This window comes from Callospermophilus lateralis, chromosome 7 (genome assembly GCF_048772815.1).
Source record: "Callospermophilus lateralis isolate mCalLat2 chromosome 7, mCalLat2.hap1, whole genome shotgun sequence".
Lineage (NCBI taxonomy): Eukaryota > Metazoa > Chordata > Mammalia > Rodentia > Sciuridae > Callospermophilus > Callospermophilus lateralis.
The window spans coordinates 129,748,514-129,765,222 of NC_135311.1; the positions used below are offsets into that span (position 1 = coordinate 129,748,514).

The 16,709-nt window shown below is 35.1% G+C and overlaps 1 protein-coding gene across 9 annotated transcripts in view; it reads left to right on the top strand.

Annotated features, from left to right (window-relative positions):
• Positions 1-16,709, top strand: part of Eif4g3 (eukaryotic translation initiation factor 4 gamma 3) — a 284,385-nt gene that overhangs the window by 208,680 nt on the left and 58,996 nt on the right. For all 9 annotated transcript variants that reach the window (XM_076861117.2, XM_076861118.2, XM_076861121.2 and 6 more), the window contains 3 exons: positions 7,128-7,216; positions 12,452-12,695; positions 15,288-15,421. In XM_076861117.2, coding sequence (XP_076717232.2) covers positions 7,128-7,216; positions 12,452-12,695; positions 15,288-15,421 — 467 coding nt within the window. The remainder of the gene's footprint in view (positions 1-7,127; positions 7,217-12,451; positions 12,696-15,287; positions 15,422-16,709) is intronic.

The following is a 16,709-nucleotide window of genomic DNA, read 5'->3' on the forward strand; positions in this document are numbered from 1 at the left end:
AAATCCAAAATGTTCTGGATGCATACATCTAACTTCCCACTCTCATACCTTAGTGAAAGGCTAGGTGCACTATTATTGTGTGTCCATGGTGATAAATTGGCTGAGGTTCATTGCTGCCAGCTACCCAGCATTGTGATACATATTATCATGCATTGCCCTAACCTGGGAAAATAGCAGAATTCAAAATCTGGAGTAAATTCTTCCCGAATGCCTATTTCTTTCACATCATCATAAAATGGAAAATCATAAGTCGATATAAAGTCACAAGTTTTCTCTGGCTAGAAATCTAAGTAAAAGAAGGAAAGGACTGTTTGTTTTTAAGACCCAGGAAATATTGAAAAAACATATTAAACTCATAATTTACTTGGGTACTTATCTGATTAATGAAAACATAGAAATTATCTAGTAAAGGGAAGCAATATTAAATTTGCCTATAAGGTATCGTTTATTAAAGTTGATTTCAGTTTTAATTACAGAGCTAGTAAAATACCTCATTAAACAGTTACCTGTCATCAGTACAGTGGCACATGCCTGTTATCCCACTGACTCTGGAGGCCAAGGCAGGAAGATCATAAGTTCAAGGCCACCCTCAGCATGTTCGCAAGACTATGTCTCAAAGTAGAAAATGTAAATGGCTTGGGATGTTGCTCAGTGGTTAAGCACTCCTGGTTCAATTTCTGTCCACCCCTGCAAAAGAAATCAACTAAGGAAGGGTCAGCCTAGATATGTAGCATATGCAATAAATAAAAGTTACATAACATGTTATCAACCTCTTTCATATTCTTTTAATGTTTCCTTCCTTCCTTTCTTCCTTTTTTTTTTCATTATAAATCTAATATAGGTTGAGTCTCTCTTATCTGAGCTTGAGGCTAGATTTGTTTTCAGTTTGAAAGTTTTGAGCAATCCTGGTCTGGAAACTGAAATGCCCCAAAATCAAAAACTTTTTAAGCCTTATATTGGGTCTGAAGAAGTTTCTGATTTTATAGTTTTGAATGAAGATTACACAACCTGTCCTAAGACTCCCATGAGTTCTCCAGATCCTCAGGAAAACTAATATACAAAATTATAATGTTCAGAGTAAAATCAACATAGTTTTAAGAATGCAGTGTAGAGTGGTTGCTTGGCATGCCTGAGGTCATGGGTTTGACCCACAGCATTGCGAAGAAGTAAAAAGAGTAATCTAATAATCTAGCAATCTAAAAAAAAAGTAATCTTCTTATAATCTGACCTAAAATCCAAAACAAAAAGCTTCCACTTAAGTCATACAAGGTAAAACAGGGCTTGAGGGCTGGGATCTAGGCGAACAGCGAAGTGCTTGTCTAGCATGTGTAAAGTCCTGGATTCAATTCACAGTACAACATACACAAAAAAAGGATTTGAAGTAGCGAAAGAAAACCAACTTGAAAGCTTTACTTTTTTTTCTCCCAGTTTTAAGTTATTGTTTAAAACATTGAAGGAGAGCCAGGCATAGGAGAGCACGCCAGTAATCCCAGTGGTTCAGGAAACTGAGTATCTGGGCTTCAAAGCCAGCCTCAGCAATGGTGAGGTGCTAAGCAACTCTGTGAGACCCTGCCTCTAAATAAAACACAAAAAAGGGTTAGGGGTGTGTTTCAGTGATCAAATGTCCATGAGTTCAATCCCTGGTACCAAAAAAAAAAAAAAAAAAATTGAAAAACAGGAAAAAGTTACCCACTATTTAAATAATGTAGTCAATATTCATGGTTTTCTTTGTTTTCTTATCCTTACATTAATATTTCTATGGCTGTAAATGTATATGGGATGTAGTATATTGGGATTTTTACATTTTGTCCTTTTGCATTTTTTCAACCTTCATCTAATCTTTATTTTGCTGTTTCTGTCTTCTGTGGTGTTGAGGATCAAACCCAGAGCCTACTACATGGTAGGCAATTGGTCTACCACTCAATCAAGCATTACAAAACTAAATATGCAAATACACATGTAATTGTAGTTTTTACAGTACAAAAAGTAGAATATGCACCAGAATGTTCACAATATCTCAAGAGATGTGTCATAGTTTTTTGTACCTTTATATCTTTCTTTATATCTTTTTTATACCTTATATACATGATAAAAAAATAGGTTAATCTAAGTATGTTCACGCCAATTTATGCCTTTATACATGTACTTTGTTGTGTTTTTTTTTTTTTTTTTTACATTACAATTTTTTTTTTTAACATCTTTATTTCACTTGTTTATTTTTGAATGTGGTGCTGAGGATTGAACCCAGGGTCTCACACATGCGAGGCGAGCACTCTACCGCTAAGCCACATCCCCAGCCCCTGCATTACAATTCTTTTTTTTTTATGCATATAAATATATTTTATAAACATAAAAACCTTTGTTATATCATTAATGCTTTAGAATACTTGAAATGTTAAAACACTCTTTATATCTTTCATTTAAATTTCATATTGTTATTTGTTGTAAACAATGTCAAATAATGTTTTATATAATGGGCATAAATAAAGTAACACTGCTAGCAGATAATTATATTTCAATAAACTTCATACCTCTTTGTTATTTTTTGCCATTGAATGTGCCAACCCATTCTTCATCATGCTATTTTTGTGGTCATTTAGAACAAAAGGGTCAAATTGATACTATTGTCATTAAAAAGGATGATATGATTAACTAATGGGAAAGAAGATATCATCTGCAGTTAGTCTCCTGGGAGTATATCCTAAATGATCAAAAGGAAGTTCCACCCAGTCTCCCCCCTCTATAGCAACATCAAACTTACTTATAATTTTCTTACTTTAACCAGTGGATCTCAATTGGTTAAAATAAGATTGGTGTACTGAGATGGATTCAACCTCATCGTTTTAGAAGCAAGATTATTTGAATTTGTATTATTTTCATGATGAGTTATTCAATTTTTGATAGATCCATTTCAGAGAATTGGGATATATAAATGTGGAATATGACTGTGTAAGCCCTGAATTCAGAGAATCGGAGTTTTGGATAGGAATCCAGGTTCTATTTTTTTTTTAGTTGCTCAAGACAATACAATGATCTTGATATATCATACATTTGATTCAAATAGGGTATGAATTCTCATTTTTCCACGTGTACAGATTGCGCTGGTATTGCTATATGTATATACATGGCTGTATAACCAATGTGATCCTGCAATACAATTCTTAATACACATATATACCACAATTTTTGATTGTTTGTATATGAAGTATGTTGACACCCAGTTCATATCTTCATACATGTACTTTGTATATTGATGTCCATCACGTTCCACCATCCTTGCTAATCCGATACCCTCCCCCTTTCCGTTCCATCCCTCTTCCCTATATAGAATTCATCTATTCCTCCCATGCTCTCCCTCCCTACCCCACTAGGCGTCAGTCTCCTTATATCAGAGAAAACATTCAGCATTTGTTTTTTGGAATTGGCTGACTTCACTTAGCATTATCTTCTCCAGAGCCATTCATTTACCATTATGCAGCATTTCTGACATCTATATGGGTCAGGATTTTAGACCAAAATCCATGATTTAATTATTTTTGAAGTTTCTCTATATAATAATGTTTGGAGTTTCTCAGATAATGTTTCTACAAAGAAAAATTGAAAAAGACCTTGATCCAGATCATGTTTTTACACAGAGCAGTTCCAGGGATACATTGTGTCTTAAGTGCTTTTCACTTTTCTGTAAGGGCCACTATTTTAGGAAAAAGTTTTTCTCAGTACTCTCTCTCACTCCTTCCAGTGAAACTTTCAAGGAAAACTTTTTTTTTTTTTTTAATGCACATGGGTTTAATATAAAACAGTAAATGGATCTTACTACATCACCCCTAACCCTGTTCTCCTACCTCATTTGTTATCTCCTAGTTTGCATTGAGATATTTGTTAGCTCTTAATTTACAAAAGTAGTATCTTGACTCCTAGAGCCCATATGAAAAGTAAATGAAAAGCATCTTACCTCAGGAATGACTTATAAGACATCTCACTGTAACTGCACTGTTTTCCTTTTTAATCTTAAGATGGAGTCATTTCTAGGTTTGATGTGGCATAATTTTCTGAGATCTGTGTCCATTCCTGGAGTGTTAGTTAAAAACTGGAATATTTGAAACCTGATAGTCTTTTATTTTTTATTTTTTTGCATCGGGGATTGAACTCAGGGGCACTCCACCACTGAGCCACATCCCCAGCCCTATTTTGTATTTTATTTAGAGACAGGGTCTCATTGAATTGCTTAATGCCTCACTTTTTGCTGAGGCTGGCTTTGAACTAGAAATCCTCCTGTCTCAGCCTCCCCAGCCACTGGGATTATAGGGCGTGTGCCTCCATGCCAATCTTGATATAGTGTGTGTGTGTGTGTGTGTGTGTGTGTGTGTGTGTGTGTGGTGTTGGGGATCAAACCCAGGGCCTTTGTTTTTTTTTTTTTTGTTTTTTTTTTGTTTTTTTTTTGCTTGGAATCCCTACATCCATTAATTGCCTAAGGTGCCAGAACCTTAATAGGGTCAATAGGGTCAACAGGGAATGGAATTGAGAGCACCCACTGCATTCTGAGAAGCAAGGAGAACACTGACATAAAATAGATGATCAGCACAATATCAAAGATATCAGGAAGTGAAAATTAGAGATAATGATTCGTCCTTTGGGACTGCTGCAAAATGTCAGGACATTTAGATAGACCCCAGTTTCCAGCACATCCTCTTCTCCATTTGCAGTCATACTTCTCTGTGTGGCCTCTGTTGATGTAACCCAGGGCCTTTGTATGGGAGGCAAATACTCTGTCAACTGAGCTATGTCCCCAGCCCCTTGATGTAGTTTTTGACATAAATTTTAAAAACCTCTGCAAAAAAAAAACCAAAAATATATAAAATAATTTTTAATACCATTGATTAAACTCTATGTCCCCAATATTTTTCTAAATGTCTACATAGGTCATTTCATAAATGGAGCTCTGAGGAAAAATAAATTATTTTTTTCTAATAAGTAAAAACTTGCAAAAACCTTAAAATAACAATATGGCTTTTTGGTTACAATATACGTTTATAATACCTCTGTCACATAGTGCATTTCCTGTTTGTTCAGTCAGCAGATTTGAGTGCCACACTATAATAAATCAGAAAGGAGAGAGGAAATCCGTAGCTTATCTTGAATTTATTTCCCCTCGTCTAGCTAATTTGCTATCAGTTGTCCTACACATCAGACTGTTCATCTCTCTCTGTCTCTTCTGATCCTTGTGCCTTTTGTCTCTGCTTTCTTCCCTTCCTCTTCTGCCCCCTTTCCCCAAACCACACAAATTTTGCTGCCCCTCCCCATCAGTAAAGGCTATATATCATTATCTCACCAGGGATTAGTTCTCTGTATTTCTGTGTTCAGTTTTTAAATGACTGTCTGTTGGATAGTTTTGTGCTCTTTTCTGTCCACCTCTTTTTTCTAAGTTTAAATCAGTATTTTAGTCACTTGAACAAGGTAAATAGCAGTTCATTGTGATTCTTAAAAAAATAAGTAAATAAGATAACTCATGGAAGATTTTAGGGTTGGGTATATTTGATGTATTCTTGCAAAGAAAAGTTTTATATACATCTTACTTTGGTTTTTGTTGTTTAGCAAATAGTACTTCTGAGTTTATATTTCATCCCAGTGAATCCTACATAAAATCATCTTCCCCATTTACATGAACGGAATTTAGAGCTGAGTTCATACCAATAAATAGTAAAATAACATTTAAAATCAATTGTACAGATTGTCTGAACTCTGGAAAGAATAAAAGCAAAATTAAAAGTGAAAGGATTTTGGAGGATGCTTTTAAAACAGGCTGATTTTTTTATATCAAAAGATCTGTAAAACGTAGGCATTGATAGGAGATTCTTATTCCATGGAAGACTGTGAGGCAATGGTAATTTTAAGCTCACCCATCGGTTCCAAACTTTGAGAAGATAGTTTATTTTGAGTAGGCCACAAAGTAAGAATTACAGGTGGTCCAAACTGTATGTGCACACCTCTTGTTTTACCAAAAAAGATTTGTGGCTGTCCCAGAGTTGGATTAAATGATCTTACATTTCTGTAGGGAATTTGATTAGTTGATAACCCTTCGTCTTTGGGTTTGTTTACTTGTGGTAATGCCGTGGTATTAATGACCTTTCTTTGTCTCTTCTCTCTGCCTGTCCAACTTCCTCTTGTGTGTTGTCCTGCATGTTGCCTTCCGCAGTATTGTTTTACTATTTTCTATTGATCATTTGATGGTTAAATTATAGTTTAGATGCCAGGTGAATTTTTTTGAAGGCCTTAAAGCCTGGGGGTTGTGGCTCATTTGTAAAGCACTTGATAAGCATGCATAAGGCTCTGGGTTCCATCCCTAGTATCACCCCCTACCCCAAATCATTTGTAAGCTTGGTCTTCCACTTGGAATTTTTGATACAATAGAATTACCCAGTGAAAATAACCTCTCTTCCTAATTTTTACCCCAGCAATATGATATAGACTAGGCTAGTGTAATCTGAGATGAAAACAAGTGTTGTAAAAGTGCTTCTATCTAGTGAATCCTCAGACAAAATATTTTGTATAGTTTAAAGACGCCTTGGCTATCTAGTATCACTCCAGTGCTCTTGAACTATTCAGAGGCCTGAGAATCATGACATGCCTAAGATCACACAACTGGTTTAATAGGAGTTCACCCAAGTCTAGAATTGGATCAAAAGTCATTTTTCCTTTGTAGATACTACATACAGGTTGAGTATCCCTTCTCTGCAATGCTTAGAAATACAGTATTTTTTTAGATTTCAGAGTTTTTCTGATTTGTGTATATTTACATAGATTTTATTGATTAAATATGCCTATTCTGAAAATATGAAATCCTCTGAATTCTAGATTTTGGATTTTGATGAATGTTCGACATCTGTGCATAGGTGTGGCCTACCATGAAATAGAATGAGCCTAGGCCACTGGTTGTAAATCTTTGAAATGATACGAAAACATTTGCCTTTGCAATATCTCTGAGCTACAACTCCTTAATTGTTCACTTAATCATTTAATAGTCTCCTTGTGCAGGTGAAGTTCTGCTGAATTTGAGTACAGGTATCATTTAAATCTAATTCCGTCTATGCCTTTGCTTGGCAAGTAATGGACATGATCTTGTTTTTCAGCTCAAACAGTCATGACTACACCAAAGACATGGAAGAAACCAAAAGATCGTACCCGAACCACTGATGAGTTGTTGGAGGCAGAATTGGAGGTAAGAGACAACAAATCTCTTCAGCTTATCTTCCGAACATTGGTGCCATTTCAGGTATGAAGTTGTACTTCTTATAGTACCATTTCCCAAGCAAAACTTAATGTATTTTGTTCAGAGATTAATTTTTTTAAATCCATTTATAGTAGCATTTTAAAAAGATTTTTAGTAACATGTTTAATTTTATTGAATTATTATTTTTTAAAATAAATCTTCTAAACTGGCCAACTTTTGGTTAACTCTTCCCTTCCCCATAATTCAGTATTTTCTGTATATTAACCTGAACGAAGACTAATTTGGTAACCAAAAATGTTTTTTAAACGAAACCATTAGCCGGGGTGGTAGAAATATCCAATCGAATTTAGGGACATTTATTTTAAATCTGTTGTCTTTGTATCACAGTAACATAACTTTTTCTTATGTGGGTGGTCCCTCTTAAAATAAGCCTCACCAGATTTTGCTGTAGGTTAAAACATAACAAGTCTAAGAGTTTTGCAAAGAAGAAACAAGAACAAATTTAGTCTTAGGCTTTCCCTGACAATTTTCTAGTATTAATCTCAGCATCTTTAGTGTTATGTATTAAAATTTATACATACGGGCTGGGGATGTGGCTCAAGCGGTAACGTGCTCAACTGGCATGCGTGGGGCGCTGGGTTCGATCCTCAGCACCACGTAAAAAAAAAATAAAGATGTTGTGTCCACCGAAAACTGAAAAATAAAAAAAAAATTTTATACATAAACAATCTACATGTAGCTTTCTTCCCTTTTAAGCTAATCTTATAATCTACTTTATAAAGTAGTTCTTACTGAACATTTAAAGTGATAATATTTAAAATGTAGCCATTATTTGAAGGTAACTTTAGATGCATTTACTTCATAAGGCTTTACTGGCTAGTTAAATTTTTATCTCTTCTTTCAATTAACCAGTACCCTTTGTTTCTTCCCTGTCATTGCTCTTACATGGTGCTCAGTTTGTCACAGTTGTTTCCGTAGCAACCACTAAAATGTTAAATTGGGTTTATTGGGATAAGACTTATCAATAAATTAATAGAGATGCATATATTTGCTGTGCTCCCCTTGGAGCTGAACAAGAAAATTATGTTCCTTTAGAGAATAAAATACCTTCTAGAGGCAAGGGAATTATATGCATTACTGGTGTGACTACCAATTCATAAACTCATTTCCCTATAGATTCAGCTGGTTTTTTATTCATTTTCTTCTATCATACTTCATATTCCTCTGTCCTGTGGCTATCTTTCGCAGAATTGTTGAATGTTAAATGAATGTACCACCACTCCCATGTCCTCAGATGTTCATCCTGTTCTTTAGCTTGGAACTAGCAAACTTTTTCCATGAAGGCCCAGTTAGTGATCCCTGTCATAATTCCCAAAAGCAGCTGAAGACAATATGTAAATGAATTAAATAGTATATTCTAGTAAAATTTTATTAGTGGACACTGAAGTTTGAATTCCTACATCATGAATTTTTCCCCCCACCATTCCAAATTTAAAAACCATCCTTACTGATCATGCATTGCAAAAACAGGTGGTGAACCAGAACTGGCCTGTGGGCCATATTTACCATAAACTTACATTAGCATGTTATTCCTCAAACAAGAGAACTTATATTTGTTTGGAAGCAGTCACTTATTTTCTAACCTCATAGTTTAAAAGTAAAATTTTGTAAGTCATTTGCAAATATAGACTTCTTTCAGAAATCCTTGTCCTTTACCTTTCATAAAATAGGATTTGTTAGTTTAACAAATACTGGATGCTTTTGCCTTCATTTCCACTGATTAAGCTCTCCCTCTCTTACATTATTTTCTCAAAAATAACATGTTTCCATCAGGCGTGGTGGCAAACACTTGTAATCCCAGTGACTTGGGAGGCTGAAGCAGGAGGATCACAAGTTTAAGACCACCCTCAACAATTTAGTGAGGCCTTAAGCAACTTTGTGAGACCCTGTCTCAAATAAAAGTAAAAACAGAGCTGGAGATGTAACTGAGTAATAAAATGTCTTTGAGTTCAAAGTCTAATACAAAATAAAATTGTAATTTGTTTCAAAGGGGACATATTGGGGAATGATATTGACCAAATTATATCATATAGTTTTTCTTGGGGGTAAGATGGGGTACTGGGCATTGAACTCAGGGCCACTCAACCACTGTGCCGAATCTCCAACCCTTTTTAGTTCTATTTAGAGACAAGGTCTCAATGAGTTACTTAGTGCCTCACATTTGTTGAGGCTGGCTTTGAACTCATGATCCTCCTGGCTTGTTATATAGTTTTTATGTACAAAGATGTAACACAAAGTCGCACTGTTTATAATTATAATGTACTAATAAAAATATGGAAAAAAATTAATGTGTTTCAGACGCGCTTATATACTGGATTGTTAAATCAGTACAAACATTTCAGCAAGTTCTTCATAGCTTAGGAAAATAACTTGAAGGATGCTTTGTTTTAAAATTGCTTGTTGGAGTCTTGGTAAACAGCTTAGTGGTCAGATGCTTGTCTAGCATACTCAAAGTCCTGGGTTCAATCCCAGCACTGCAAAAAGTAAAGAATAAAAATAAAATAAACCTGGGTGTGGTGGTAATGGTGGTACTCACCTATAATAATCTCAGCTTCTTGGGAGGCTGAGGCAGGAGGATCAGAAGTTTGAAACTGCCTTCATAATTTTGTTAAGACCCTTTTGCAAAAAAAATAAAAAGGATTGGGGATGTGGATCAGAGATTAAGCACCCCTGGCTTCAACCCTTAGTATCACAAATATAAATAAAATTTCTTGTGAAGCTGTTATAATTTGTTTATAACTTTTGGGACATTTCATCAATCATTATATATACATAGTTGCAGTCTGGTTTTCCTATGTTTTAAAACCTCACTGTATTAAGAATCTTGCTGTTTCAGTTAAGTAGATTGTATTTCAACAGGTTCCTGTATCTGGGCATGGTGGCGCATACCTGTAATCCCAGGCTGAGGCAGGAGGATTGCAAGTTAAAGGCTAACCTCAGCAATTTAGCAAGACTATGTCTCAAAATAAAAAACAAAGAGGGATGGGGATGTACTCGGTGATAGAGTACCCCTATATTCATTTCCCAGCACCCCTCCCCACCCACATACATAATAGAACAGATTCCTATAAAGGATTCACATTTGACCATTCAGCTAATGTGGTACTCTTATACTTCAACCCATTTTTCTGAGTGAGCAATTCAGGAACAGTTACTACATTTTCAGACTAGTTTGATAAGAGTTTTATCATGCTGAAAGAAAAATCATCATCATACACATTTAATTCTCCTATTTTTGTTGATTCCCTTGACATATCACTAATAACAGTATGCCTCAGACTCTGCAGTGATTCTGTTTGCTAAAGTATAATTTGTTATTTATGTGTAAAGATTACTTACACTTCTTTTTTACAATTAGAAATTGAATTTTGAAATAAATTCTGTTTTTATGTGATTCAGCTTTACAGAAAAGAGGACCCAGTAAGTGTTCTTCTCTAAAATACATTTTTTTTTTATTTTAAAAGATTTGAAGTAAAAATTCTACATAATTATATAATGTAGATATCCTGTATTTACATATTCAACACATCAATTATCAACGATCTAGGAGACACAATGGTGTCCTCTTGTGGACCCTGCTACTTGGGACACTGAAACCATTGCTTGGGAGCAATGAGATTGTTGAGTCTGCCAGGAATTTGAGGCCTATCTGGGTAACATTGTGAGAACTTGTTTAGGGAGGAAGAAAAGATTTTCTCAATGACTTGTTCTTACTTATAAAATTGTATTTCTAGGTCATTATGGGTTCATTTAGACTATATTACAGTATAAAATGTTAGTTTTTTAATGAGGCTTCTGATTATGATTCAATTTTAGTAGACCTGTTATTCTCACAACTTAAAAGATGCCACCTTTATGCCACATTTTATAAAATCATTGCCAAACTTTATTTTCTTGGAATTTTACCCCCCCCCTCTTTCTCTCTCTCTTTTTAAGTTTCCATGTACTGTCCCTGTCCATGGTTGTACATGTATGTTTATCTACATTTGCATAGACTTTCCTTTTCCATTATCTAATCAGGACTTGAAAACATCTGTTTCTAAAAATAACATTTTAAAATTTAGTATCTTTGATCCATGAAGAAGAAAATTTACTAGTATTACATCTGTTGTAATACTTCTTTTATGGAAGCAAGTAGGATTTTTCACTCAGACTTTAAAAAAATAAAATAAAACATGATTTCATAAATAGTTTGGATGAACACCTACTGGCATTACCTTTTAAAGACTTTAAAACTATCCCCACGCTCTTCATTTCCCAGCCAGAGGACAGCATACTGTTTTACGTAGGGTTGTGTTGAATCAGCCCTGATTTTTTGGCTCTTGATCTAGTATGGAGTTACCAACTGGGATTTCTCTTTCCTCAGTGCTAATTTCAGAGGGTTATGTTCAGAGTGCCAACCTTCATGAAAAAAAAAAAAAAAAAAAAGATTTAAATTTCATATAGAGCTTTATCCCAAACAGTTTTGATGGCTCATGAGGACCTTAGAAAGTCATTTTGTTTGATATCTGACACCAAAATAGTAAAAAATAATAAGAGGAATAATTTTAATTCTTTTTTTGCCTTTATAAATAGATTTCGTACTTCAGAACCCAGATTTCTCTCTACAGATTTGTATTCTCAGTTTTCCCCATGTTATAGCCTCAGCGAAGCCTGAACCAATAGGAAAAACAGATTTTAACCAAAAAGTGTCTTCCTTATAAATGAGGTGTGATTACCTTTTAAAGACTTTAAACTGTCCCCACGTTCTTCATTTCCCAGCCAGAGGACAACATAAAATATACTCTCTAGTGTTTCTTTTTATATTTGCTGAGCTTCAGTGGCATGAGGAGGAGTGCTTGTTTTAGATCTCTGACTAGAACTCTCATGCTCATCAACTTCCAAGGATTAGCAGTTCTTTCTGTTCTAACTTTGATACATTTGGATTTCCTTAGTCACATGTGAAAGCGTTTTAGTAGCCATTTGAGTTGTCTGCTTTATCCCAGATGAAGAAATGTAGAAAGATTTTTTTTTTAAAGTTATAATTCTAGTGCCAAATGCTGAACACAGACATTGTTATCTGGAATGGCATGCTCTTCTAATTTTTGAGGATGTAGATGTAGGGCTTTATGTATATTTTCACATACGAAAAAAAAGTAACTTCTGTGTTCACTTATGCTTTAGCCTAAAGCTGAAGAGCTTTCAATTGACAGAGTACTTGAATCTGAACAAGAAAAAATGAGCCAAGGGTTTCATCCTGAGAAAGACCCCTCTGACCTAAAAAAAGTGAAAGGTTTAGAAGAAAATGGAGAAGAAGCTGAGCCTTTGCGTAATGGTGCTGAGAGTGTTTCTGAGGGTGAAGGAGTAGATGCTAATTCAGGCTCCACCGATAGTTCTGGCGATGGGATCACATTCCCATTTAAACCAGGTAAGTTGGGCTGGGGTTATAGCTCAGTGGTAGAGCACTTGCCCTGCATGCATAAGGCCCTGGGTTCAATCCTCAGCACCATATAAAAATAAATAAATAAAAATAAAGATATTGTGTCATCTACAACTAAAGAAAATATTTTAAAAAAAAATAAATAAACCAGGTAAGTTCACCCCTCCCTGCCTTCCTGCGTACCTCTTTCTTTCTCCCCTTTACTCTGCTGCCTCCATAGAGACACTGGATAGAGGAAGAGGCTTAACACAGTATTACAGATTAGTGACTAGCAAATTCAAAGAGTTCTACACTGCAAAAATGATATCTGAAGCTGGTGCTCCAGGAATTTTTTTAGCATTGGAAGCACCTCTGGGAGAGGGAATCCATCAGTACCAGGCTGTTGGAATTCAATAAAAAAAAAATTAGTTTTGTTTTAAATCAAGGGGCCATTATAGATATGACCACGTTCCTTGACATTGTCATTTCATAAACTTTGAACTTGCTTTATTGACAGAAATCACTCTGTAGAACTGAACTCTGACATAAATCATCCAGAAAATATGACTTAATTATTGAATGCCTGCATTATGGCAGGTGAAATGTGTGGAAGCACTAAAGGACCCTTCAGCAAACCATCAAATAAATGTATCAAACTTGTGCTCTAGGCTGGGAGTGTGTAGCTCCACGGTAGACCATTTATGTAGCATGCATGAGGCCCTGAGTTTGACCTCTAGCACCACAAAAACCAAACTAACAGCACTAATGTCCTCATAATCTGTAAACTGTAATTAACTTTGAGATTTATGGAGAGAGTTAGTGTGGATATGTGGGGAAAGGTGATTGGAAAAGATGCAAGTTTCTCTTATTCTGTCAGTTTTACAGTAAATTTGGCATGAGGTAAGATTTGATTGTAAATGTACTGGCCCTCTAAAAAATAAAAGTGCTTCAGTTGTGGGTCATAAAGTCATTATATCTGTTACTGTGAATTATAAGTGAAATTTTTGAAAATCATTGATTTATATGTAGAACTGACCGAATAAGAATAAAAAATAATAATAAATCATATACTGATTTTTTTTCCTACCAATAAACTCCCCTAATGAATTTTAAGAAATTATAGTTATTCTCCTGTTTCATCCCATTTTTAGGAACTAGTAGACCAAAATAAGTTTTACGCAGAATTTCTAATTTTTTAACTGTAGGACCCACTGTTTTGAAATTGCTTTTCTAATCTAGGCTTGTACCAGATCACCAAGCACTTGTAGCCACCAGTCCTTCTTTAGGAAATTGAGATAGTATTGCCGTTTTTAGGATTGTATAAATCATACTTTTGTTTTACAGGGAAAGGTACACAGTTATGGGCCTCAACTATAATTGACTGACTCTCTTTTATCCCTATAATACAGTACCCAACAACAAAATTTGGATAAAAAGCAGTTTAAAAGTTAGATCCTGAGGAGCTATTAGCTTTTTAATAAATAAGGTAAATAGGGTTTGGGTGAAAATATCTGCAAAGCCAGGCACAGTAGTGCATGCATGTAATCCCAGCAGCCTGGAGGGGCAGAGATAGAAGGATTGTGAGTTCAAAGCCAGCCTTAGCAACCTAGCGAGGCCCTAAGCAGCTCAGCCAGACCCTTTATAAATAAAATTTTGTTTAACAAAAAAAGGGGGGGGGGCTGGGGATGTGGTTCAATGGTTAATACCCCCTGGGTTCAATCCCCAGTACCAAAAAACAGAAAGAAAGAAAAGAAATATCTGCAAAATTCTCCCAAAGCATTCATGGGTATATAACTTACACAATAGAAACCACTAATATAAAGAGAACTTGGTTTGCTATCATAAAGTGATCTGGAGTTTTGCCAATTAAAAGAAAAAAAATCATGGCTTGCTTTTATCATCCAATAAAATTTTATATGGAAGTTCTCCAATTTTATATAATAAGAATGGGGTTAAATAGAGATAGCTAGTACAGTAGCATAGTATCAAGGTAAGTGCTATGCCAAAAAAACTGTTTTAAAATTCATTTAAAAATATTAGTTGAGAGTACTTTTAGAGTCAGGATATTTGGAGAAAGATACATACGTTCTGTTTCCAGGTACTTTATTTTCTTCTTATTAAACCACAGGCAAGGATGAAACTTGGCTCAGTGGTGGAGCACTTATCTAACACAGGATGGGGAGGAGCCGATGGTTCGTTATCTTAAGGAAGTTTTTTGGTTTTGTTTCGAGTTACCTTTTTCTTTTCTCAAACATTTCCAAGTAAATAGCTAAAGTATCTTTGTTTTTCATGAAGCCAAGGGTTGTGCCAAATTCCTTATTTCTGACATATCTAAATGATTGTTAGTTGACTTAATGAGCATTATTATATGTCCCTGACCAAAAGTTGATTAGTGTGGATGTATTGAAGTAGTTTCTGATGGCTTCCAATTATTTTTTTATCCAGAGGTATCCAGGAGGGTTGAAATTTTTTACATGGTATTTTCTGACTATAGTTCAGTGTTGCCTTTGGTTTTTGTTTGCTTGTTTGTTCATGAAGAGATAAATGTTAGAATCTGGTTTGTACAAACAGTTTTCTGCCTACATCTGTCCCTCTTTTTAGAATCCTGGAAGCCTTCTGATACTGAGGGCAAGAAGCAGTATGACAGGGAGTTTCTGCTGGACTTCCAGTTCATGCCAGCCTGTATACAGAAACCAGAGGGCCTGCCACCCATCAGTGATGTGGTTCTTGACAAGGTAAGTTGCATTCTCTGAGAAAGGTAGGTCTTTGGGTGGAGCTGGTTTTAACTATCGGTGTAAATATGTGAAGATGTGAAGTATAAGCAATTTTTAAGAACTATAATACCAAAGAGCATTTGAGTAAAAATATATAATGTTTAAGAATTAGAATTTCCCAAAGCATTGTTGGATTTTAGGTTAGAGGCATGTTGAAATCGACATTTGAGTGGTGAGTTTTTAAAAATTCACTAATTTGTCTGCTTATTATGGCTGTTTCCTAGTAATGTGGTAAAAATTTTGTGGTTGTTGGGGAAAACATATGACTAAATTGTCACAGAACTTTTTTCCCACTGTTCTAAAATTTTATTATGTAATTCTAGCCTCACTGAGGACAGGTCAGAAACCTAGAAAGGTACTTGGAAGAGTAAACTTAAGATGGGAGTCAATATAGTTCAAATAAGGTGTATCTCAATTTTTTTCTTAGTGACTTAAGCCTCCAGTCCTGTGCAGATAGATAGGCATCCTTCCTGATTTTCTGTATGAATCATGGACTTAATGGATGCAAACAAAAATTAGTACTGTCAGTGTTTGTGGTTTAGATTAAAAGGAGTAAAATGGGGTGCTTAAGTAATTTCATAAAAATCAAAGATGAACCAGTGCTGCTAAAGAAGTTTGAAGGTTCGGGGTTTTTTTTTTTTTTTTTTTTTTTTGGTTGGTTTGTTTGTGTGTTTATTTTCATTTTGTGGTATTGAGGATCAAACTTAAGGCCACAAGCATGCTGGGCATGTGCTCTACCACTGAACTGTAACCCCAGCCTCTGAACTATGCTTGAAGAGGAACTTTTATCCCTCATAAAAATATTAATTTTCTTATAGATTGAGATACCTGCCCTTTATGCAGATGTTCATCATCTGCTTATACTGACCTTATTTATATTATTTTCCTTTCCCACAGTAATAGGTCTTTTTATACCTCTGTCTGTATCTAAGTGTCCTCTCTTAGGTACCTGTCATTATTTCAGAGTGCAGGTGTTGTATTCAGTTTCATCATGCTCTTAGAAAATACTTTTGCCTGTCTCGCTACCTTATTTTTCTCTGGCTTTAGCCATTCATTAAATGATTTTTTGCTGAGCTACTTAGTTTTGCTGACTCTAAACTCATGTTATATGCTTAATCAAAGTCAAGTATCTCAGTGTAACAAGGCAGACAAAATGAAATTTTTTAAATGGGTTTCACATGAAACATTTCTCCTTTGAGACTTGTCTACTCTCTGTATGTGAATTACTAACCTTAAAATGACAGCATCA